Source organism: Lepidothrix coronata, unplaced genomic scaffold, assembly GCF_001604755.1.
Source record: "Lepidothrix coronata isolate B3197 unplaced genomic scaffold, Lepidothrix_coronata-1.0 Scaffold196, whole genome shotgun sequence".
Taxonomy (NCBI): Eukaryota; Metazoa; Chordata; class Aves; order Passeriformes; family Pipridae; genus Lepidothrix; species Lepidothrix coronata.
The window spans coordinates 785579-811458 of NW_016690376.1; the positions used below are offsets into that span (position 1 = coordinate 785579).

The 25880-nt window shown below is 48.3% G+C and overlaps 2 protein-coding genes across 3 annotated transcripts in view; one reads left to right on the top strand and one right to left on the bottom strand.

Annotated features, from left to right (window-relative positions):
• Positions 1–14410, bottom strand: part of ACTR10 (actin-related protein 10 homolog) — a 24178-nt gene extending 9768 nt beyond the window's left edge. The window contains exons 1-2 of the mRNA XM_017831747.1: positions 14406–14410; positions 1811–1821 (exon numbers count right to left, since the gene is read on the bottom strand). The gene's annotated coding sequence lies outside the window, so the exon portion shown is untranslated. The remainder of the gene's footprint in view (positions 1–1810; positions 1822–14405) is intronic.
• Positions 10959–25880, top strand: part of CUNH14orf37 (chromosome unknown C14orf37 homolog) — a 67155-nt gene continuing 52233 nt past the window's right edge. For both annotated transcript variants that reach the window (XM_017831744.1, XM_017831745.1), the window contains exons 1-4: positions 10959–11016; positions 16990–18385; positions 20085–20297; positions 21449–21667. In XM_017831744.1, the coding sequence (XP_017687233.1) occupies positions 17047–18385; positions 20085–20297; positions 21449–21667 (1771 nt within the window). In that variant the 5' untranslated portion in view covers positions 10959–11016; positions 16990–17046. The remainder of the gene's footprint in view (positions 11017–16989; positions 18386–20084; positions 20298–21448; positions 21668–25880) is intronic.

A 25880-nucleotide genomic window follows, 5' to 3' on the forward strand; every position in this document is an offset into this window, starting at 1 on the left:
GCTCCCTCAGCTGCTCCTCATGGGACTTGTGCTCCAGACCTTCCCCAGCTCCACTGCCTTCTTTGGACATGCTCCAGCCCCTCAGTGTCTTGTCTCGAGAGACCCAAAACTGACCCCAGGATTTGAGGTGCAACCTCAACAGTGCAGCACCGGGGGACAGTCACTGCCCTGGTCCTGCTGCCACACTATTGCTGACACAGAAAGAGCAGTACCATGGGGCAAGAGCTGGTCGAGCTTTAAGCCACAGTGAAGTGCCTGTGATGTAGGGATTTGTTAATTCACATCACACAGCTGATTTATGAGGGGCTGGACATCACCTGTCCACACCATCCAACCCTGCATTAAACCATCTCGTGTCCTCCCAAAGCCCCCACAAAAGCTTAAACCCACCGCAGACCCTGCAGCACATCCTCTGTCTGCCACATTTAATGCAATAGTCATTTATACGAGGCTAAATACATAGGTACCTTCAGGGTACAGCATCCTTCCTCTTGAACAGAAATGAAAAGTCTCAGGAGCAAAAAAGCCCCCTCACTTCACTGCTGAGAGGTGGTGAGTGAAGGAGAGGAGCTCGAAATACAGTGAGGATAGAAATTATAAACTCCACCATGGCAACCTGTGCAGGGCCAGGAGCTGGACTCGATGATCCTTGTGGATCCCTTTCAGCTCAGGACATTTATGTATCCATGCTTTCAAGACTGGGTCGCCTGTGACTGGTGATCAGAGAGGCAGAAGATCAGCTGTGGTGAGAGATTACTGATGGGACATGAGTGCTCAGCATCTAATTTTAATCAGTTCAATTTTAGCCATTTTCGTGGAAGTGTTTAATTGTAGCAGTACAGCTGGGTTTTGCCTTCATCTGTCTGCACTTTGAAGAAGGGGAATGTTTGGACTTTCAAAATCACAGAGCCACATCACAGGACACATTCTGTAAAGTTTGTGAGAATGCTGTATTATCTCAGACTCTCACAAAATAGCAGGTGTAGAAACCAAAATCCTATTCAGTTTTGGAGCAAAGAAAAAGCTATGTTTGTAGATGCCTACATATTACAACAAAATACTTTGACTTAGGGCTGAGATTTTAACCCCATCAAGGTTAGGAAATGTTAAGCTTTTCTAAATAATCTTCAGCTCTGCTACAGGTGGGATCAGTTACCACAAAAAAGTTATCCAAAGTGTCTGAAACAGCCTTGCTCAGGTGGTTGTGACATTTCTGGTCTGTAACAGCCTTTGCATGAGTTTGTGGGAATGGGTTCTGGAAGTACCTCAGGGTGTGGATGGAGATACAGTTACCTAAAAACAGACTGAAGAGAGGAGAATACATGCCAAAGGGGAGCAAGTCCCCCAGGAATTAATAAGCCCCACAGAATAGGGCTTTCTGCATCCAGAAAGGTGGTGGCTGCACCAAGACAAGAGGATTTTCCTTACAACTGATGAAACAAGGCACCCTTTCACAGAGCCATGGAATCATTAAGGTTGGAAAAGACCTTTAAGATCATTGAGTCCAACCATCAGCGCAGCACCAGCACCATGTTCACCACTAAACCGTGTTCTCAAGTGCCACATCCATGCAATTTGAACACTTCCAGGAATTGTGTCTCTACCACTTCCCTGGACAGCCTGTCCCAACTCCTGACCACCCTTCCTCTGAAATGATTTTCCCCAACATCCCATCTAAACCTCCCCTGGCACAATTTGAGGCTATTTCCTCTGGTCCTGTACTTGTTACCTGGGAGAAGAGACTGACTCCATCTCACTAGAATCTCCTTTCAGGTACTAGTAGAGGACAATGAGGTTCTCCCTGAGCCTCCTTTGAGACACCTGGTGAAAACCCACCTAAAAGCCACTGGCACATCAGTACAAGCTCTGTAAGTAGCTGGGATTGTCCTCCCAGCTGTTGCTCCAGCTGGAAAACTGAGAGGGAGTGTGTGTGTTTGAGTGAAGTGTGTGAGAAGTTATCCACTATTAATAATGGCAGCTGGACTCCATTAATAGTAAAAGGCTTAATCAATAAAAGCTGTTCTGATGAATATTGTTCGTGGTTTGTGAGTCCTTTGTGACTTGATGCCCTGGCTGGGAAAGGGGAGTCTCTAACAGATTTTGGTTGGTGTTAATGAAAATTTGGGATCACTTGAGAAAGAGGTTCCTAAGGTAGTGCCTTGCCCCATTCCCGAAAACCATCTCCTTTCCCCTACCAATCTTCCCCTTCTCCTTTCCCTGCAATAACCACACCTGTAAACCCAGCTGCTCTTCAGGCAGCTGTTGTGCATGTCCAGGAGTGTAACTGAGACCCTGCTCATGTCCCCAGAATATCTGTCCCCGGGTATTTATATCAGCCAAGTGCACGGGGCCCATTTCTTCCTCTGGGAAGCAAAATGAATATTGAAAAAGCTATTAACTGGTGAGCTGGGTCTAGACATTTGCTCACTGCCAGCCAGGCCAGGCAGAGAGCCCGGGGTTTTGTGCAGAGGAGGACAAGGGATGCTCGTGAAGGAAGAGGACTTCAAGGTGGGCTGTCGTGACACTGATGTGCCCTGTTGCCCCTGAACCCAACCTCCCTGAGCTGGGAGCTGCTGTAACAGCTCATGGATGCCGTGCTTTTCTCCCTGCAGCAGTGCTGTTTGTCCCACATCCACACTCCCCATTTACGATCCGTGAGGGTGGAGGTGTGTGGGAGAGGTGGATGATGAGTGGGAGTGATGTGAGACATCGAAAGCTGTCGCTGCCACCATCTGCTGTGTCTCCTGAACAAACCTCTGCACCAGCCCGTGGGCTGCATCAACTCTCCTTTCGCAGCCTTGTCACCTTTCCCCCTTCTGGTGCCCCTGAAGTCACCTGAGTCACAAAGAGGTAGTGCTGAGAAGAGAAGGTCTGTGTGTGGAGCACAAGTGCAGACTGGGGGAGCTGAAGCAGATGGGGCATCCTGGAAAGGCTCTGTTGGCGCAGGGTGTGAAGGAGGGGAACTCTGCAGGGAGAGACTCCTCACAAGTCCCTTACATCCCTCATAAAGCCTTCAGGTCTCTCCTTCAGGCACCATCCCAAGACTCCACATGAGCCCATGCATTCTTCATACAACCCATCACCAGCTTCCCATCCTGTCATCTACTTTTCCTCATAGAAAAAAGCTGAGGAGCAAAGAAAAGGCTGTAGTGGTGATGTGAGATGCAGGAACAGCAACAGGGCCAGCCCACAATCCGTGAGCTCTGGAGGAGGAGGGATCATTGCCAAGGCAGCAGCCAACACATGAAAGAATAAACAGACAAAACCCTGTAGCAATTAAACATTCTGACACAGAGCTCGGCTTGCCTTAACATTTTGTGTGGTTTTATGTCTTTAACGGGTTTTTTAATTGTTTTTTATTGTTAGCATTTTATGCCCTCCCAGAATATGGAAATGCAGCTGAACTTTAAAGCATGTGCACACAAGGACGCATGAAAATGTGTTTAAATGTCATTCCCACAACAGAGCCTTAACTCTGCCCTGTTTGAGCAATGCCCCAGTGCACCAAGGAAACAGGCTCAGCTGTAATTCCACCTGGCAGAGCTGGCAATTATAGTCAAGAAACTTTTTTCTATTTGGGCCTTCTGTCAGGGAAATGATCCCAGAATTTCCAGGTTCTCCTGGGGAGATTCTGATTAGACACAAGAGGAAAATTTTTCATGATGGGAACAATCAGCCACTGGAATCATCTCACCAGGGAAGTGGCGGATTCCTCAGTGTTGGACACTTTAGGATTCAGCTGCCCATTCACCTGGGCCATCTTGTCTAGACTGTGATTTTGCCAAGAAAAGTTGGACCAGATAATCCTTGAGGTCCCTTCCCACCTGGTATTCCACGATTGTATGATAAGTTACTGCCTGGAGCGCTGTCTGCCCTCGCTGTCCAAGGACAGCAGGAGGGAAGCCGTGAGGTTACTGTGCCTGGTGAGAACATGCTGTCACTGGAGTGTGAATTTTCTTTCTCTTAAATTCTGTAAAATCCTCTTGAATATCTCTCTGATAGGGGCCTTATAAAGACATAATATAGTATACCTAATGTTGCTGCTCTTGAAATACTTAAGGTGTAAAAAGGGGAGTAATTTAGGTAATATACGGTTAATTTACAATCTAAGCATGATGTTTGCATCACTTGTTTTCATCTAAAAACCTCATCTGTTTATGATACCTTATCATGCCATAACTGCATATTTACAGCACTATGCTTATGTTTTAAATATAATTTTTAATGTAAAATCATTATTCAGATATGTTTTGCAGAAGTCACTGGCCTTACCTGAAATCCACAGCCCATCCTTTCCTCCTCAATGTATTATCCCTGGGTTAGGAACGATCAGAGTTTCCTGCTAATCACACCACCGTCTTCATAGTCCACTGGAAATCTCTTCTTAAATTACATTAATCAATCACATTTAACATGAGTTCTGAAATGCAAGCTGCAGCTTAAAAGTGGCTTAATTTAATGGATGGTCTTTTCAGAGCCTAGAAGTTATTGATAACAGGGGCCAGAGAGCCGGAGATGTGCCAGGGTTTCATAACAAAATCCATCCCCGCCGTGCTGGTTTAATCAAGGGAGCTGCTTGCATAATGTGAAAAGTGCTCGTGCTCTCCCAAATATGTGACTGTTGGAGAAACAGATGGTGATGCTCACCCAAAAGAATCAGGCTATAAATACATGCAGGATAACAATATAAATGGAGATAATTATTCACAGTCTAAGGAGACAATTAAGCCAGCTTGTAAGTAGAAAGTCCAGAAGAGTAAAAAGCAGGAACTCCCTAACACAGTAAGAAATTACTCCCTGAATGCAGCCAGGGAACTGCAACTTTTGGGAGCGGTGATACCTCTGACAGGCAAGGAAGAGGTTGCACAAGTACATAAAAATAAAAGAAATTAACAGTAGCCCATTGAAATCAGTGAAAACTCTCATATTTAGAATCACAGAATGGTTTGGGTTGGAAGGCACCTTCAAGATCATCCAGTTCCAACCCCCTGCCATGGACAGGGACACCTTCCACTAGATGAGGTTGCTCAGAGCTCCATCTAGGGTGGCCCTGAACACTTCCAGGGATGGGGCATGCACAGCTTCTCTGGGCAGCCTGTTCCAATGCCTCACCACCCTCACAGCCAAGAATTTCTTCCTAATATCTAATCTAAACCTACTCTCTGTCAGTTTGAAGCCGTTCCCTCTTGTCCTGTCACTGCATGCTCCTGTAAAAAGTCTCTCTCCATCTTTCCTGTAAGTTCCTTTCAGGTACTGGAATGCTGCAATTAAGTCACCCAAAACCCTCTCTTCTCCAGGCTGAACAATCCCAGCTCTCTCAGCCCTTCCTCTGCTCCATCCCTCTAATCATCTTGGTGGCCTCCTCTGCGCTCGCTCCAACAAATTAAAATTTGTAGGACAGTTCCTTTTGGTTAATGCAGTTCTTTTTTTTCTTTCCTTTTTCTTTTTCAGGACTCTGTTGGTATTCAAGCAGCAAAAAGGAAAAAAAAAAACAAAACCCAACCCTTTCAGATCTCCTGCAGACACATCATTGTGACAGAGCAGCTCTGTGCTCTCCTCCACACGGAGCGGCGCCGGCGCCTCGAGGTGGCAGCTACAGAACCAGCCCCGAGGGTTAAAAGGGAACGTTTTTCATAAAGAAAATTACTTTTCTGTATGAGCCCTGAAATACAGCAGCTCTCAGCTGAATTAATCCCCGAGGTGCACTTGCAAACACTGGAACCATAAAAAAATGTGTCCTGCAGCACAAACACTGCAGGCCCAAGCGGGGACGGCACGGAGGCAGCACGCCCAGATAATACTCTGTTCCCTTTAAACCCGAAATGCCTATCTGGACCCCTGCAGAGACTGGGATTTCAGCTGAACCCCTGCATATTTCAACAGCAGAGCATTATTATTTTTCCTTGGTCATAAAATAAACAGTCTTTTGTGTCCCTACATCGGCTGGCTTAGTCTGTGTACTCGCTTCTAAGCCTCCCTAATCTCTGTGTACAGGCTTGTTGAGGCACATATCCATTTTTTCTTCAGGAAAAATCAGGGAGTTGCATATTTAGGGCCAGCTTTAGACCTAAAAGAGCTTCTGAGTATTTCCTCACCTTTTTTTTTGAGAGCATGGATTCCAGGGGATCCATTTATCAGCTCTCCAAGAGGAAAAGAGGAAGAAAGCCCAACTGCTTCAGGTTCTGTTCACAGCTGGGTCTGGTTCCTGCTGTAGGATTTCAGCTTAATTGATTTGAATATTTCCAACACAAAAATGTGTATTTCTGTGCTCATAACCATCCCCAAAGTTTTCTGGACTGACCTAAAAGTCCCTCCACAGGGGAATAATGAAAACACTGGTGGTGTGTGGATGGAGAGCATCACTGTTTCACATCAGCACACTGCACACTTCCCACCCAGATGTCCCAATACCACTTGCATTGGGAAAAGACCCCAAATGTCCCTGCAGCGGGGTCTTTCAGCCCCTCTATTCTATTTTAGAAAGGACTGTACTGTGAGGGATGGAGTAGCAGTACTGTCACTGCACTTCTTTAAAACTTGTGGCTTTAGTTTAACTTCAAGTTTTGAGAAGCAAAAGAGAGCTGAAGATTTCAAAGTCCCTGTATTAAGTGAACAGCTCTATTTCAGATGATGGAGAAGCTGAGGGTTTAATGTCAGAACTGGGCTTAGGGTTATCTTGCTCTGGGGTCGTGGGTCAAGTGCTTTTTTTATTGTCAGCCTAATTTTGTAGTGGGATATGTAGGACAGGGGGGAAAAATATCCAAGCACTACAGGGAGTTGATAGATGGTTCACGTTTTAGCTGAGACTCCAATATGCATGGGGTTGGCTTCCTCAGCACTTTATCTCTGGGAAAATTGTAACATGTGGTGTACCTGGATATTAAATGCATAGATTTTGCTGAAGGATATGAGGGGGGTGCAGTGATTCAGTTTTGGAGGTGAGCACTGGTCCTCCTGGGCTGTATTCCCAGAGCAACTGCAACTGATTCCGGTGACCTTGGAGCAGTCAGCAGGAGCCTGGCTCTACCCTGGAGAGCAAATGTGTAAAAATGGCATTTCCTACTCAGCAGATCTGGTCTCTGTGTGCTCTCCAAGCCACATCTGCTGACTTTAGTGACAAAAATAAGTTTTTACTGCTTTCCTGCTCTGTGGGCACTTCAGAATCACGAGAGCTGGGGAAGCAGAAGCTGGATCCCGTGCCCCCTTGTAGGACTGATTACTGTGAATCCCTGGCAACAGTGAGGCTGTACTGGCATCTCTTGGCCTTGCCCAGCTTTCCTCTTAGTGCTAGCAGTGAGGAACTTGGAAGAAAGGAATCCGGGTTGATTCTCCTGATTGAGATTTAATTGTAGATGGAATTTATTGAGTTTGCAGTTGCAGGAAAAAGAAATCTGTTCATCCGTAACATGATTATATTTGAAATAAGTCATTGGCCACAAACTCCCTGATACCTTTTTCAAAGTGGAACTTGTTTTAAACAAATTTTCCTCTCGGTGCTGCTCTTACTTCCCCTGAATTAGCCTCAATGCTACTCCATTGCAGTGACTGCTCTTCAGTGGGAAGAGCAGGCCCCTTGAAACAGATGCTACCAGCTGGTGTAAAGGTGAATGGTGTGATGGGGATGTGCACTGATTTGTGTGCTGGATGTCCCAAATATTCACTTTGGGAAAGTTATTCAGCAGCAAAATTAACAGTAACTATTTTAAAATTGCCTTTACCTTCTGTGGCATGTCCTGACATACTTAGGAGAGCTGATACATCTCAGCACAGGTGCCAGGAGTAGCAGCACAAGGTGCAACATTCTGATGTCAGGATGATTGTTTAGTTAAATTTATACAGACAAAATGTGCCTTCATATAAATTTTTATGTGACCCAGTCTCTTAATTAGGACAAACTTTTTGGTTTGTGCAATAAGGGTGTGACAGGAATATCACCTTTAAAGGAAAGCTGATGTATTACTACTTTGCACAACAGTCTCCTGTTATAATAATACACAGATTTTATAAGGGACTCTTACAAAAATTGGGTTATTTCCATTTTACAGAAGGGGAAGTAGAGGCAGAGAGTGGTGAATCTCAGTTTTGAAAGTGTTCTAATGAGGCAGAGCTTGGAATGGGACATGATTCCGACTCTTTCCCAGCTACACTACCTGCATGGAAGAATAAACCATCTGAACTTAGTCTCTGAATTCACCTGAGGTGAGAGATCTTGAAGGACAAGACCAACAGAGGATTGCACAGAAATATCTCAAATCAGAGCCAGGGTAAGAAGGGAAAGGAATGGATGTTTCTTAACTTGCCATGGGCCGGTTTTGCTTGGTTACTTATATGCTCTCTGGCCACAGATCTGAGTTAAAAATCAGTATTTCCAATTACTAAACCATAGAAATGAATAACAAAAGAGTGCTTTCTGGTGATTTCTGATTTCTGCTTCTTCCATCACACCTCCTTTTTTAAGTCTGCAGATATTTTTGTTGATAACGCAGAAGCCTCTGATTTTGGCAGGTTATGCGGGGTAGGGAAACTTGCAGCATACAGGGAATATGCAATTTTAGGCAGAGAAAAAACACAGATAACCAGCTATTTTGGTTACAGTGATTATCAGTGAAATATATAACCTTGAGAAGACATGATGCCAATCTGGGTTCAGAGTCAAGGGGGAAGTGAAAACCTCTCCAGTCTTTTAAGTGCTCTGCACCCTTAGAGAACAGCAGAGCATCCCTTACACATGCTTTACATTTTAAATAACTTTTCTGTTAATTTTAAAGGTTAGATAGAAAAGGGGTTGAAAACAGTATCATGGAATCATGGACTGGTTTGGCTTGGAGGGGACCTTAGAGATCATCTCATTCCAAACCCCCTGCCATGGGCAGGGACATCTTCCACTAGAAAATGTGGATGCCAGGTCAGCTGTTTGGGATGAATGGTGGAGCTGCTGGAGCCAAGCCTCTGGCTTGAGCCTGGTGGACTCACTGCCCAGGGCTCTGGTTTCTGGTGGGAGATGTCTCTGTTATCCTGCCCCTCTCCTTGCACATGGATGACTGGGCAGCTTGGGAATCAATCCCTGACTCGCCACAACGTCCAGCTGCATAAAAAATAAGCCCTCATTGATTTTGGTTTCCTGCACAATCTGGCTGCACCATTAACTTCAGAAGTGGCACCTCCATTCCCTCTGCTCAGCCAGAGCCCTTGGCCAAAATGAAACAGCCAGAACAGAAGATGAACCTGCTGAGAGTTTTAAGGGTCCCTAGTTCAGGAGTCAAGGGTGTTAAAAATGGCCCCAAAAATGCAGCTCTTAGTTCTTCCTTCCCCCCTGCACCGTCTCTCTTAGAGGGGAGAGTAAACATCCTTTCTTTTCACATATTTGTATTTCATTTCAAAAGCTGGTGCAGCACTAAAAATATTGATTAATGAATAATTTCCTCAGATTTTACAACTCACACAGGCAAAGCCAGAAGTGACTTTTCCCAACATTTTTTCTGACTATTTGCTCCATCAAACCTAACTCTGAAGTTCTTTCTTATGCCTTTTGCCAGTGATTGTCTTTACTGCTGATACAGGCACTTTGACACTTTATTTTCATCTCATGCAGAGCTTAGCAATATTACCCGGAAAAAAATTGCCCTGACCCGCAACAAATCTGTCTTTTGAAACTTTTAATATTGGATGCACAATGCTACAATCAAATGAATTGGGCTGGATCCAGTTTGGTTGAAATCCAGCAGAAAACACACTGTTTCTCTACAATTGAAGAGGTAAAACCTTGGAGTGTGTTTAGCACAGAGAGCAAACCACTAATATAAAATGTTGTTTCTAGTAGCAGAGCAAACAGAAAAAATAATGAACAATTTCCTGAGGAGGAATATCTCATTTTCTTTGATCAATTATGTTGCTTGTTTAAAGAGCTGAGTGACACATACCAGCAGGTTACATCTCCCTTTGTCTGGGGGGGGGGAAAAAAAGGAGTTTATTTTGTAGTGTTTTATTTTAACTGGAGGATTCACTGATTTGCTTCCTGTGGCAGAACACGTTCATAACAAAGCCAAGATTTCGAGTCACCTCTCCTATACCTTTCTTCTATTCCCTTTGAGCAATTCCACTCCCAAAAATCTCACCTTAATGAAAGTTTGTTATTTTTGGTCTCTTCTCACCTGTCCCTGCCCACCACAAACGCTTTGCACCTGCTGCAGCCCCGCTCTGAATGAGTCACTGCCCTATAAAACCCTGTGTGTGGTGCTGAGACCTTGTGGTGCCTCTGACACCAGGCTTGGGGGAAGCAAGAGGAAGCTTAGCTGGTCTATTTTTGTGATTTTTGGAGTCAAGGTATGAATTGCTGAGCTGCTCTTTGACAAAGTGAGTTGATGTGTGAGCCAGGACCTGACGGTGTAAAGGTTTTCTTTTTCTGTTGTTAGAGGGTTTCTGGCTGGGGACAAACACAGGTGGGAGGAGGAAAACACTATTAAAATTGTTTACTTTTCTTTCTCCTTGGGGCTTAGAACAAAGCAACAACAAAAAAAAACCAAAAACTGAATTAAGCTCTCCTAATTCATGTGTGGGATGTTATTTAAGAAGACTTTCTCCTGTGCAGAGGGAGTGTTGGGGGAAGGTGACCTCTGCAGCCGAAAACACTGGAGGAGAATCTCTAATAGATGGAAAACTACTAAGGGTGCTGCAGGCCTTGTTTTCACAGCTCCTTGCAAGCAAAGAGAGGGGGGAACCCGCCGGGTCAGGCTGCGAGGAAGAGTTGGATGCGGGGTGGAGGTGGGGGGCTGAGGGCTTGGATGCTCCAAAGTCAGTGGAAAAGTAAACGAAAAACCGGGCTGCGGGCGGCCTCCCCCGGGTGCTGCGGGCCGTGGGGAGCACGGAGTCCACCGTGGGCAGGCGGGGGCCGGCGGTCGGGCGGGGCGGACCAGCCCGGCACAGCCCCCGACACCGCCCGCCGGGTGGGCCGGGCTCCGCTCCGCCCGTGCGGCCGCGGGGCTGGGGCAGCGGCGCCGGGGAACCGCCGGGACCCAGGTGAGGCCGGGACACGCACGCACACCCCCCGAACACAACCAGCATCCCACCCCCGGGGCGGCTTCGCCCCGCGTTCGCTCGGTTTTTTTTAATTGGTTTTTATTGTTTCCCGGCGATGCTCGGCTGCCCGCGGGGCAGCGCATCCTCGGCGCGGCTCTTTGTTCCCGGCGAGCGGCTGGTCCCTGCAGCCCCGGGGGATGGGAATGGGGGGGGAAAAAGGGAGAGCGGGAGCGGGGGGGTGGCGGCGTCCTGCCGGGATGGGGGTCCCAGTGGGCTCCCTCGGAAAATCTTTGTGGGCTTGGGTGTGTGTTTTCTCCCCGGGGTGGTTTAGGGGTGACCGCTGCTGTCCCTCCGTCCTGCTGCGGGCCTGGGCTGGAGGGATCCCGGGGCGGTTGCTCCCCCTGGATCTCTTGCTGTGTAGGGAAAGGATGCGCTTCTGGGGCTGTAAACTCAGCTGGAAATGTGACTGAGGAGGACGGGGAGGTGGATCTGTGCCCCGCAAGCAGGCGTGCTGGGCGTCATGGAGCCTTGAGCTAGCCCTGATCCCACTCCCTGGATCCCACGCAGGTCCTACCCAAGCTAAAAGGGCCCGACAAGGTGTATATAATCTGCTCTTAAATCTTTACCTGCAGAGATTCATGAGCCTCCAGCTCTCCTGCGAGGTGTTGCTGTCTCTGTTTAGGTGAGGCACTGAAATTCCGGAGTGTTTCTTGCTGATTGGAATCTGAGTGTTATCCCTCTGCTCCCAGGCAGGCTGGAGAGCAGCGTTTCTATCCTGCTGCTTGAAAATCGCTGCACCCTTTGGCCTCATTCTTAAGCCCCCCTTCCTCCTCCCGGTCTTAATCCCTCAGGAATTTGGTAGACCTTCGACTTCTGTGGTGCCGGGGACCTGGCACGGGTCAGAAGGCACGGAGAACTATGCAGCTTTTACTTACAAATCCGAGGAGGGATTTCCATAGGTGGTCTGTGTGCTGCTCTGAACAAAGCAAGGGATCGGCTCCGTGGTTGGGGGAATAATGCCTAAAACATGTCATGTCTCTGGCTCCACAAAGAACTACTGCTGGAATGCCGAGGCTGGAAGTGGAGGTGATGTATTATGTATTAAGGTGCCTCACTAGGACTGGTGGGAAGCTGGTCTTACAGAATATTAATATCTCATTTGTTTGCTTGTAAGGATCAATCCTCAAGGGTAGGGGAGGATGTGCCCCTCTGATGTGTGCTTGTCTTGACATAATTTTTCTCACCTGACTTTGTGTTGGTGTAGAGTTGTGTCACTGTTGGGATTTCGCTGAGCTCTTGGAGGTGCCTTATTTGGTGGAGTCTGTTTATCTAAAGTATGTGCTGCGAGAGCATCAGCTCTCCCAATTCACTCGGTTGAACTGGGCAAGGACACAATGCAGGATGAAATCAAGGCATTTTTCTGGGCTTTTGTGCGAAAGTAGGAGTTGGAGCTCTGCAGTGTATTATCTGCTGGCTTTTGTATTCAGCACAAGTAATGAGGCTTGGATTGCATACATTAGCACTGTGTAACAGTAGCATTGGTGGCTGGCAGTTGCTGGAGTTGTACGTTTTTGCTAAATCTTCCCATGAAAAGATCTGCGGCTTTTTTTTTTTGTCCGGTTCCCTTGTCGATTGTCAGGTGAATTGTGGAGCTGAGCACACCCAGGCAGAGCTGGCACCAAGCTCGTGCTTGGAGGCATGAGAAGCTCTGTTCCAAGGCAAGACAGGGATTTGTCTGGGGCTGACCTGTTCATCTCCTGCACTCTGCTTTATGATGCATGCAGCCACTTCACCTTCCTAGTGTGGGAAAGGGATTGGTGGAATAGGGCTATAATTCAGGGAGTTGAAAACTTGATGCTTTTTTTTTGTTTTCCTTCTGTTTCAACAATTCAGGGGAAAACACAGCCAAAACTTGCCAAAGGCAGAAAATAACACTAAATGTTTTTTTTTTTTTTTTGGGGGGGGGTTTAGTTAAGTAGACTTGACAAGATGAAAGTCTGAAAAGCCCTCTGAGTGAGTAGCTACACACAACTGGGACAGAGGGGGAGAGTTTAATCCTCTGCAGTGTGTGCCTACAAACCACTGGTCCATGCAAGGAGCAGGTATTGAAGGAGAGACATCTGCTCTGTGCTGGTCCCCTGCAAACCTGCGCTGTTGGAGTGACCATAACAGGCTGGGGGTTCCTTCTGAGCTGGCTTTTGTGTGGCTCCCCAAGAGCTGACCTCAGACAAGTCTCTAGAATTCACAGAGGGGTTAATGATTTAATAGGTAGTGCAAGTGCTAATTGTGTAAAGCAGGGAAGCAGCCTGGTTCAGAAAGATCCAACTGAGTCTGCAGGGCTGCTTCAGCTGGTGACCAATTTATATTTATTGTCCCTCAGCTTCCTGACTTGCCCACAGTAGTAAATAGTTCTTATTTCGTTTCTGATGGAATTTTGGCCCCTGTTTCCAGCCTGACAGTCCTTTGTGTTTCTTTCCAGCCTACCAGGTGTTAAAAGAAAACTTATTATTTTTCCTGCTAAAGATAAAGCTCCCTGGCTGCCTGCAGTCGTGCTGCCTTTGCAGCTGGGGGAACTGCATCTCCTGGGATTTGTTGTTATTAAGTGCAGGGGAAGTAGCTGGCACTGCCTCTCGCCCTCAGTGTGTGCTTCCTATTGGAAGCAAGGATTAGTTTTTCCACCGGGAGCTTGGCAGTTGCCCTCCAGGACTTCTGCTTGTGGGATGCCAGGTGAAATCTGGGGACAAGGAGTTCCTGGGGCATGAAATATTGAGTTACCAGTTCCAGGCTGGTAACAAAAAAGTTTAAGCTTAGTACAGAGGGGGTGCTTGGTCAGGGCAGTGTGCTCCAGCCTGCTTTTAGTGCTTGGCTAAGGATGGAGAGCAGGCTGACTATAAAAATAGCCAGATGGGAGGATAAATGTATAACTCAATGATGCTTGAGTAACAAAGTGCTCTGCAGCCAGATACCTGCTGGAGCCTGCATTGGGTGGAAGTGCTGCAGCAAGGTGTCAAACTCTGCTTAAGGAGATAGCCAGGTCACTGCTGTTCATACACTGCCTAATCCAGCCTCTTCCTAAAGCTAAGTAGATCTTAAGCTCTGACTAATCTTCTTTGAAGTGTGAACCTGTGCCATTATCCTGCAGCAAGCTCCTGCTTTCGCTGAATGTAAAGGTTTAGGTTAGCTTAGATCTACTTGTTGTGGATTTCCTGAGCAAATAACTGTCCAATATTATTTTTTTTGCCCCGTAGAAATGTAGGATTATGGCCAAAAGTGCTTTTCAGACTGAGAGAAATAATATGAGGCTGCCTGAAGGACTGCAGGAATTATTGTATCAGGCTGGTACTGACTGCCCACATATCTACTAGCCAGAAGGAGAAACGGCTCTTAACAGGGTTCTTTACATTTTAATTAATGGATGTCTGAAAGCCAGTGGTTTAGGGAGCAGCTTTCCCTCTTATCCACTGACACTTCTGATTCTAGTAAAGATGGAGTGAGCTTGTTGAAAAGAGATGAACATTTTAGTTCTTCTGCTAACCACCTCCTGAATGTCTTGGGCTGTTGGAAAACCTGGAGCTGCAAACCTACTAATTATCTATACAGATGTGTATATACATATGCATAATGTGTGTGACTGCAAGGGAAATGCTGTGGCTGTTTTTCAAGTGCAGCTGGAGTTCTGTTTAGGTTTAACCACTGCTGAAAGTGTTTGTGCAGCCTAAAGACTCCTGACTTCTGGAGAAACTGTATTTAGGGCCAAACTCTTTTTGAAATAGAAAAAACCCCCCAACTTCTTGATGTTTCAATATGTCTGATCTTAACAGGCATTTGCTAAAGAGGTGTGAGGTGAACATGATTTCTATTCAGCAGCATGGCAAGGCAGATGCCTGTAGTTGGGCCCTAACAGTTTAACTTGCATAATATACCCTTAGTGCTTTTTAATTGCAAAATCTATAAAGAATTAGTGTGAAAGAAGAGCTAAATATTGTCAGTTTTCAACTATTTTTGGCAGGGAGGATAGAGGACATAGATGGGTGACCACCCATCTTTCAGAGGAAGAAGATGCTAAAAATAAAGGGGAAGGTGTCTGCGCTGGTAAACAGCTTTTGGTGGCTTCTGCTTGTCCCTGAGCACCTGGTGCATGTGTGTGGCCTGTGATGGAGAATTAGTCCAGCAGCTCAAAATGCTGGGCCAGGGCTGCAGGGAGAGTGGAAAAAGTGACTCAGTGTGCCCTGAGGGCTCAGCCAGATGCTGGAGCCTGCAGTGGTTGACTCTGAGCTGTGTTGCTGCACTCTATGTGTGCAAATGCAAGTGATACTTGTCTACAATCTGTTTGGAGGGGGAAGTGAGGAGTGTGGCAAGCTGGGGGACCCATCCTGGTGCCCTTGAGCAGGACTGCACAGGGTAATCTTTTGCTCTTCTTTGGAAGGCTGAGAGGTGACTGACAACCCCAGCAACTTTCCCGAATAATATTTGTTATTCCTTCAGTTCACTTGTGAGTTATAAAATCATCTTATTCCATGGGCAGGGACACCTTCCACTAGCCCAGGTTGCTCCAAGCCCTGTCCAGCCTGGCCTTGAACACTCCAGGGATGGGGCAGCCACAGCTTCTCTGGGCAACCTGTGCCAGGGCCTCACCACCCTCCCCTCACAGGCAGGGACTTATTTCTGATGTTTAATCTAAACCTGCCCTCCTTCAGCTTAAGGTCATTCCCCCTTGTCCAAAGTCCCTCTCCAGCTCTCCTGGAGCCCCTTTAGGCACCAGAAGTTGCTCTAAGGTTTCCCCAGAGCCTTCTCTTCTACAGCCCCAACTTTCCCAACCTGTCTCCATAGGAGAGGTGCTCCAGCTCTGTGATCATCTTAGTGGCTCTTCTCTGGGCTCATTCTAACAGGTCAATATTCCTCATGTTGGGGCCCCCAGATTTGGATGCAGGACTGGAAAAATGTACTAGAGAAAGCAAGGGAAGCTGTTGATGGTTGGAAGCTTCTTGCAGTAGGGCTTTACTATTGACAAGCTGCCTCCAGGAGCTGGAAGGAGGAGGAGGAGGAGGGACCACACCAGCTCTGCTGTGTGATGGAGGGTTGCCTGCTGTGTGCCTGAGACTGGTGTGACCAGCCGTCCTGCATGGGATGAGTGGGACCATGGCTGGGATGGTCTCTGCTGTGGGGTGGTGGTGCAGCAAGCCCAGGACTGAGGGGCACCTGCCTGAGGGAGGTGTCTGGGAGCAGGCCCGGTCTGTCTGTCCTGCTGCTGGAGCTGTGTGAGTGGAGGCAGCAGAGCCTGCCAAGAGCAGGCTGTCAGCTGGCTGGATCACTGCTGGGATACTGGTTCAGTGCTCTCCTGGAAACTCTTGACTTGCACAGTGATTATAGACATGAAACTTTCTGGAAGTGCCTCCATGGTGCAGTGCAGCACAGGCACTGTGCTAATGCAGCAGTGCTGCTGTTCTGGGCTGTGGTTTCCTCTGTGGGGTCAAGGGCCTCAGACAGGACCTGGCACTGGTGCAACCCTAAAGCCTCTTGTGGTGGCTCCAGTCCTGAGTTGTGCTTTACAGACCCATCTTGTTCTCTGTGCAAGTTCCTTGGTTTCCTCATGTGTCAGGGCCATAACAAGCCTGGACTTCATGGCCCTGACAAACATAATTTTTGGACTTGAAAAAGGACACACAAGTTGATCCTCACCATTGCTTACAAGTCTGATGCCTGCTGGGTGGAGCATAGCACTCTATTGCTGGGATGAGAGCTAGGCAAGGTCTGTCTTGGGCTTCAGATCAAGGTTTGGTTTTGCCTGTCATCTTCAGATAGAGTAGACTAAGAACCATAAAACAGATGGAGGAACTAATTGCTTGGGATATATAGGAGGTGTCTGCTCACAACTGGCCAATTCTTGACACTTGTCACCCAGTTATTTAAGGCCCTGGGTCAGTGGGTGGTTATGTGAGTATATGTAATCTTGGTTTCCTTTTGCCTTTCCAGGCCTTGCACTCTGGATTTGACAGCCTTGCAGGCTTCTGGACACATCTCTTCTCGGCCATGGGGAGATCAGTAGGATTTAACATCTTTGTGGTCACCTGCAGCATCCTGCTCTTGTACTCCAGCCTGCCATGCCTTGCATCTCAGCCCCTGGAGGAGGGGGACACGACCAAGATCCAGCATGGCCCCTGGGCAGGGAATGGGCTGGAAGATGAAATGATTGGCATGGTGGACTTGAAAAATACCTTGGGCCCTTCTGAGCAGACAGTTTCTGAAGAGCCATGTGGAGTGTCAGCAGAGCCGTCTGGGACACCCTTGAATGAAGCTTCCACTGCAGAAGAAATGCTCCCTGTGAGCCCCAGCCGTGTCAGCCCCAGCACCCAAGGCCTGGGTGACCACACCTCTGCTGGGGCAGTGGCTGCTGTGAGTGGGGAGGAGCTTGGTCCCACGAAGTCAGAGCTGGATGAGGATGATGCCCTCAAGGCCATGCTGACCACAGCTGTCACCACGCTGAGCCCCCCTGGCCAGGAGGAGTCTGTGGGTGGCCCCATCAGCGAGGTCACCACAGAGGGTGGTGTGGCAGTAGAGCACAGCTTTGCCAGCCCCTCAGCAAACCCCCCCCTTCCTCGGACAACTGTGGAGGAGCAGGAGGGGGCAGAGAGCAGCTCACACCCCTCAGCTGTGCCCCAGCCCACGCTGAGCCCCAGCTCTCCCAGCTGGGAAACAGCGAGTGACCACCTTGTTATCCCAACTCCCCAGGCTCCTGGTGTGACCCCTGAGGTGGGAATGCTGAGACCTCGCACAGGGAGCCCTCTGAAATCCCTGGCTCCACCAGTGTCTGTGGCTGCCGAACGTCCCCTCGTGGTGACCGAGGCCTCCCTTCCCCCAGAAGCAGGGACAGGGGTCACACAAGGAGAGCTGCCCACCACAGCTGACACTGCCACCGTCCACCCTGTGGACACTGTGCCACCTGACTGGGATGACACAAAGCTGGGGGACATCAGTCAAGGGGGAAGCACGTCTCATGAGGAGGTGACAGAGGACTTGGCGATGACAAAACCATCCCAGACACCACAGGGAGGGGTGGGAGAGGAAGAGGATGCAACAAGAGCACTGCCATCCCCAGTGTCCCCTCCACCAGAGCCTGAGCTTGCTGAGGAGACCAACTGCACAGTGCCAGCACAAGGAGAGGAGCTGCCAGCAACTTCCACAGGCAGCAGTGGTGCTTCCCACACTGGGAATGTGACGGATGGAGACACGGCTGATCTGGACTCGCTGGAAAACACAAGTGCAGTCACAGCAGAGGAGGAGAAAAGTATTCTGCCATCACAGTCAGAGGCTGCTGTGGGGACAGAGACTCAGCCTGAGCTCTCCCCTACTCTGGAAAGTTCGTGGGAAGGTAAAACTTGCTTGTTACAGACATTTGCCTCTAAGTGTAGGTTTAGGAGGGGGGCTCTTGGGAGTCTATGCTTCCTTTCAGGGAATTGGACTGGGAAAAGGTGTTACCTTGATACCTGCAATAGAGAGGGTGTATCTTTCCCCTCAGGAAAGGCTGTGGGGCTTTGTGTAGGGGTAAGAGCCTAAATGGATAGTTCCCATCCATAATACACTGCAGAACCTTGGCTGTTTCTATACATGATTCCCTGTGCACAGTTGGGTGGCCCCCTGTCCTGGCTGTGAGTGAAGCAGCTGAGTTGAGCTGCTCCTTCTGCTCTTCAACCTGGAAATGTGGTTGTAGGAACAAATAGGAAAACTGAGACTGGAAAGGCTGTGGCAGCCAAGCCTGGGGCTGAGGGACATGGAGTATTTGGGTATGGACTGCAGAGCTGGAATCTCATCAGTGGAGACTTGCTAATTGAAAAACTTCCTTGTTAATGTTCTTTGGTTTTGGTGCTTGAGTGGGGACAGCTGTAGTCTGGTTGTAGGCATCTTGCCTTGACTAGAGCTGGGTAAATTGTCACTCAATAACCCTCTGTTTCTGTCCCTTCTGTGGGTAGGGTGGGACCCCAGCCTCTGGCCCACTGGTTAAACACTTTATTTCAGGGGAGAAAACACTCCCCCAAGAATCCTTTTGATAAGAACCAAAGTACCCTTGCACTAGCTCACTCTGAAGCTCTGCAAATAATTCCTGGGGGGTTAAATTAAGTAGCATCTGGGATCACTTGGGTCTCACTTGCAGTCAGTGCAGAAGATGCAGAGACAATGGATGGCTGTAAATGCTTCCTAAATCCAGGAATAAGTGAGTTGTTCCAGTAGCCTCAGAGTACCTGACATCTTAAATGACTTCACAAGAACACTCGGTTCTAAAGGCCTGTCCAGAGAGCTGCTGTCCTGTATAACAGAAGCTCCTGGTGTTGTCTCCCCACCCTGGAGTGAAGCTGTGGCCAGGCTCTGGCTGCCCAGTGCTTGTGCCAACTCTGTCACCAGGCAGGAATCTTCCTCCTGGACAGCCTTTTGCAGGCCACCCTGTCCTGCATGGACCTGCAGAGGTGGCACCTTCAGCCTTGTGACAGTGTTTGTGCTCAACACCTAAAATATAAAGGAAAAGGTTTAAAATACAGGGAAATGCTAAAAAAAAAGCCTGGTGAGGTGTTGGGCAGTCAGATCTTTCTAGGCTGCTGAGGGAACATGAGCTGGGGCTTAGGACTTCGTAATTGCTGGGCATCTTTAATCTTCCCTCCCAGGCTACAGAGGCAGAAGGACTGTTTCCCTTTACTGCATCCAAAAGACCTAGTTTTTGCTGTAAAAGAAGAAAGGCTAATTGCAGCCTGGTGCTGAAACCTGACTGATTAATTTCTAGATTAATTTGTAAGCACTTGACCTGTCAGCAGGTTCCATCTCTGCTGCTTCCCAGATGACGGGAAAACAACACTGTCTGTCAATAAGACTTGTGCAACAAAAATAAACGCTTCTGCAAAGCTCAAGTCTCAGAGCTGTGAGGGCTGGTCACTCAAAGCCACCCTGATGATACGTGGCTGGACCTGCTTCTGGCACTGTGGCCCTGGACTTGTTAATCATTGAGTTATATTCCTTCAGATGTGTCCTCTGTTGCCGTCATGGGTCCTGTGAGTTGGTCCTGACGCATGTTCTTGCTGTAGGTGTTGCTCAGGAGGTGACAACAGTTGCCCAGGAGGCTGATGCTGGTCTATCAGTTGTGGCAGTGGTGCCTGGTGCTACCCAGGGAACAGGAGCTGCAAGCTTTCCCCAGGAGAACAGTGGGGAAGACACCCAGATGCTGACTGCTCCCAGTGCCACCGAGGTGCTGGTGGCAACTGGTGCTTCCTCTGTGGTGAACACTCTGGATGTTGAAGGTAAGATTCTGCTTCAAGGACTCATTTCCACATGAGGTGGGATGGGACATCTGAAACTAGTAACAGCATCCTTATTCTAAGTGACTTTTTTTTTTTTGGCTCTAACCTTCTGCAGGCCTCCTCTAGCCCTGGGCTGCTACTGCTTTCTGCCCATGCTGTGAGATCCACCACTTTGATATTTGCCAGTATGGGGTTTTTTTGCCCCAAATAAGTGGAGGCAATTAAAAAAAAATTGCCCCTAACCATACAACCCCCCCTGTCTATCCTTGCTAGCAAGCTGCCTTTTAGCTTTAGACACCTAAGCCATTTTTTATTTATGGAGGGGGAGCTCTTACTCCTGGAGCCCAAGGCAGTCACAGACTGCTGGTGCTCAGTCCAAAGGATGAAAATGTTTCATCAGGGTAACACAGGAGCAGTGTGTGTGGGGGGGAAAGACACCTTCTTCTTGGAGTCTGGCAAGCCCTTGGGTGTGGAAGCCTGCATTGATATTCCCTTCTGCCGAGGAGTGGTGAGTTCTTGTCAAGGTGTAGCTCATACAGGAATGCTTTGGGCAGTCGTGTTCATCAGGCTGCTGCCTGCTGGCTCTGTGTCACCTCAGCAGGTACATGGAGGAGCCTGTCTTCCTGACAGGGGTGTAACAAGGGATCCCTCAGCACAGGGCTAGAGTGTGCTTCTGTAGCAGTAGGGACCACTGTAATGAAACTGCTGCTGGGCAGCTCTTATATTGCAGGGCCTTGAAAGGAAAAAAAAAACCCAAAACCTTTCTGCATTGTATCTCTTAATTTAAGGTCCCTTTATGGGAGGGAGAAGGTTCTTCTGGCAGTTTCCACTAATTAATTTGCTTCTGGGGTTTAATTATAGATTCGACTGGCTTTTATCTTTGCAATAAACAATTAGATCTGTCACTTGGTTGAGATATCAACTGGTGTCCTCAAAGCAACGGAATTAAAACTTTCTTTGGGGGTTCCCTCCCTTGTTAAGGGGAACCTCCTGTGCTGACTGTCCTTGAGGAGAAAGTTTCATTACAGCAGAGTCACATCTTGAAGGAAGCAAAAGCTTAATAACTTCCAGTCAGAGTTAAGTTTTCATTAAGGAGTTTGTTCTTAAATGGTAGGTTTTTAAATATTGTTGCTGTCTCCTGTCCTCTGTAGATCTCACAGATGGGATCGTGGTCACCAGTGAGAAGGCTGTCCCAGCTCCTGGTGGGATGCCTTCTACCCCATCTGGACAGACAGAGGAACCATCCAGAAGAACTGTGGTCCTGGTCACTCCAGCATCCATGGCCTCCTCTGCCAGGAGAACAGCCCTTCCCTCTGTGCGGAGGATCAGCACGGCCGTGACCTACGGGCTGGACCGCCTGGAGTCGGAAGGTACCCCTGAGGAAAAGGGTCAGGCAGCTGCCTGTGCAGGGGCTCCCCTGCCCTGACACTGAGCCCCCAGTTTGTCTGCTTGACACACTGCCATGTGCATGTCTAATTGTGCCCAATAAAGTTGTTGAACAACCTGTCCTCTCCCGGGAGGCACAGGAAGCAAGCAGTGAACAGTGTCATGGAGGATGCCTGGAATTCCAGTGGCTGTGGTGGGAGGGGTGGGATTTTCCCTTGGATAGGGAGCAGCAGTGCTATTGCTGTTGCAGTAGAATCTGGCTCTGCACACCTGTAATGCTGGAGTGTGCATCCACTGCAGAGCCTCTGGACCAGGTAACACCCACCCAGAGGTGCTGAGGTGAAGTAGGTGCTGCTCTGGAGCTGCTCTGCAGCTCTGATCTGGTACCAGTTCAGCTCACCCTCAGTTTTCCTGCAGAGAATTGTTTCTTGCTCTTTCTCCTACTTGAACTCCTCTCTGCTTGCTCATCCATCCAGTTTTGTACTCCAGTGTCTGGACTGATACCACCTGGCAGGAATTAATCTTTCTGCCTGTGTCTGCTCCCCTTCCTTTATCTTGACCTTCTCTTGCCTTCGTATTTTACTGCAAAGGTTGGCAGCCCTCCAGGGGTGGCACTGCCAGATGGTATTTCTCCTCTGAGTAGAGGTGGGGTGCCATAGACAACAGCTCATCAGCATCTTTCCTCTGCAGGAAGCAATAACTCTCACTCCTGTTAAGTTTGGAGGGCAGCAGAAGCTGGGAGTCCTCCCCATTGCCTTAGCAAGGCACTTGCTGCCTGCTTTGAAGCCTGCCCTGAGCTTTCCGTGACTCCAACTGCAGCACTTTTCCCTTGCCAGGATGAATCTTGCATGTATCTGGCAAGGCAAGGATGTGGTGCTGATGGGAGAGTGGCAGCAGGGGAAGGAAGGGTGTGTGTGTGGGGAAAACCTGATCTTTCAGGCTCTGCTTAGCAAGGGCAGCATGAATCAGGAGGCTAAAATGTTTTATAGCCCTCTGGGATCTCCTTCAGAAGCCTGGGTTTCTGCAGGGGAAGATAAGAGGGATTTCAGCTTCAGCTGAGCATTGGTCTCTCTCTATTTAATGAGACTTTCTGCACAGGCATTTAAAAAAAATCTTTCTACTCCAATATAGGACTGATGCAACTTTCTTGGATTCCTTCTGGGTTCCTCTAAAGGCAAATGTGGGCTGTAGCTGGAACCAGCTCTCCTAGATGATGATTCAATTGGAAGGCTGTGGGTTTCTTGGCTCTGGGGTCTGGCTCTGCAGGGGCCTGTCAGCCAAGGGACATGGTGCTCTCTGTGCTGTGGGGATTTGGCAGCTGGCACAGCTCTTGTGGTCTAAATCTCTTCTGCTCAACCTAGACCTTGGTGCAGTGAGCCAGAATTTTCCCTGGTGCTGGGGATCACCAATCCACATCCTTTAAAATGGAACAATTACCACTTGGGGAAAAGCTTTTTCTGCCTGGGGATCCTGCTGCCCCCATTAAGCATGAAGAGGAGGCTTTTTTTTTGAGCTGCAACTTTGCTTTCTGACACCTCTTTGTATAATGGCAGTGAGGGGGGGTGCCACATCCTCATGGTGGAGTGGCATTTGGAAGCGTGGTTCCCAAAATTACAGTTCCTAGTGTTTGCCCTCAGAATATCCAAATGCTGCCAGATCCAAGATGTTTGGGAGTGCATTCCTGTAAAGCTGCACTGAGCTCCAGCCCAAGGTGCTCAGGCTTTTGGGGGATGCTGTTCCAGGCATGTGCTTGGGTCCCTAATGAGGGATCTTGGCCCTCTTGGGAGAGGCTGTGCCTTGCTCACTGTTGGAAGAAGTGCAAGGAGCTGAGTGAGCTCTGCTGTCTTCAGTGGGGTCTTGCTGACTTGCCTCACTGAGGGCCTGGCTCATCATTAAATGTAACCCCCTGCTGCTCTGTTTCTTGGGGACCATCTGTGCCAAACTGCCTGTGGTTTAATTGCATTGGTATATTCACCTGCCTGGCTTGGATGCAAAACTGTTTTAAAAATCAAATTGCACAGGCAGGTTGAGATGCTTTGAAAATATGTCTAGATGAACTTATCCTCCTCTCCAGTGGACTCTGGAGAGATGAGCTGGTTAACAAACATCCTCCTGCCTTGACTCCGTGGTGAGACTGGTTCTACTTGCCCTTCCTAGTCAGAGAAAAATCCTATAAAGGGATTACAGGATATGGGGACAGGACACAGCAGAGGATAAGGCTTTACTTGTCTGGGAGAACCGATTATATATTTTGTTTCTGTGCCTAGAATTTGTATGTCTCTCTAACAAGTTAAGCACTGCAGCTTTCTCTGGTTCAACTTGCCTACTTAGGACCAGCATGTAAACTTCTCAACACACTTTGGAAAGAAATTACATTCCTTTTGGACTTGATTCCTCTGCTGTGGGTGTTGGCAGAGGTGGCTGCACACCCTCAGCCTGGCAGCACTGGGCAGGTATAACTCTCTAAAGAGGTGGTCACCTGCCATGTTCCCTCTTCTGCAACATCCTTGCAGTTTTTAGTTGAAACCTTATGGGTAGAGCACAACAGAATCCGTCTCCTTTCAGCTGGTGCTCAAGTAGCTGCTGTGACTGTTCCACCTGGGATGTGACCCAGGGATGAGCTGAGGCTCAGCAGGTTGGTTAACACATTCTCCATGACAGCCTTGAGGGCCTTGTTATCCTCGAGTGCTAACCTTAAACCAGCAGTTAACCTAAACTAGGCAGTTGCCAAGGGTGATGGATCACTCACCCATCACAGCTGGGATCACAGCACCACTGTGGGGCCTGTTGCTGAGGGTGGGTCTGTCGGTCTGCACTGACAGACAAGGACAGGTTTGGTGCTCTTGTGAGCCACCACCTTGCCTGACAGCAAAGAATTGTGGAATCACAGAATGGCTTGGGTTGGAAGGGACCTTAAAAAACCACCTTGTTCCAACCTCCCTGCCATGGGCAGGGACACCTTCCCCTAGACACTTCCAGGGATGGCACATCTTTAAGCTGCTGCTGGGGGTGAGCTTCTTGCACAGTTCAGGTGTCTGGTGGGCTGCTGGGTGTGGAGGGTGCTTAGAGAGCTTTGATAAAAGCAGGAAATGCTCTGCCTCTCTTGTGGTGTTGGGAACAGTCAGTAACTGAATCCAGGAAACTTAAATTCAGTTACCCTAGAGGAGGAGATTTAACCACGTAGCTCTTGAATGTGGAGTGTTTCCAGTTAATCAGGCTGGCTCTCAACAGGCAGCTGGCAGAGTTTGGAGTTTCATGTGCATTTACAGCCCACTGTGAACTATTTTGTCTATCACAGAACAGTTTAGGCTGGAAAATTCCTCCAAGATCATGGAGCCTGACCTCTGACTCAACATCACCATGTCAACTAGACCAGAGCACAAAGGCCACACTCAGTTGTTTCTTGAAGGTCTCCAGGGACAGTCACTCCAGCAGCTCCTTGGGCAACCTGTTCCAGTGCTTGACCACCCTTTCAGTGAAGAAATTCTTCCTGATCTCCAGCCTAACACTGATCTTTAGGATAGAGGGGTTGAAAGGACAGTGTCAGATGTCTGCCTGGTTGGCTGGTGTGTCCCCACCTGATGCAGCATTTGGCTGTGGAGAAGCCCCTCAGGGATGCTGGGACATGGCTGGCACTGCCCTGGGGATCAGAAATCCAGTGTCCTGCAGTTATGGGGCACCTCTTCTCTGACCCTTGGCTGTGTTGGCTTCATCTGCTGTGCTAAAGGCTGTTCCAGAGCAGTGCCAGGGTGAAGCTTTAGACTTTGTGCCCTTGACATTTTCATGAGATTTTAAAAATATCCACTTGTCTTTGGGTTTTAACAGTTCCTATCACTCTTTGCTGACCTGTGTACTCAAGTTTACCCTTCCAAGGAAGCTGTAGCTTAGCCAGTTCTGGTAAAAAGAGTTCTCCTAGTCCTTTTCTCCACTCTCTGCCTCTTTCCCCTGTTTCCCCTGCACCTTGTTCTTCTCACACCCAGTCATCTGAGCTGTGTTGTACTTCAGAATTAAAGACAGCGGTTACCATTTTTCAGAAAGTATTTCAGAGCTTGTAGGCATTTACATAAATTTAGAAATCCCCCTTACATTTTTCTTCTGAGCTGTGTCACAGTAAAAGGAACTTTTTTTTTTTTTTTTTTTTTTAAAAAAAAAACTTTTTTTTTTGGGAGTTGGGGGTCTGAAGGGGGGTGTTTTTTT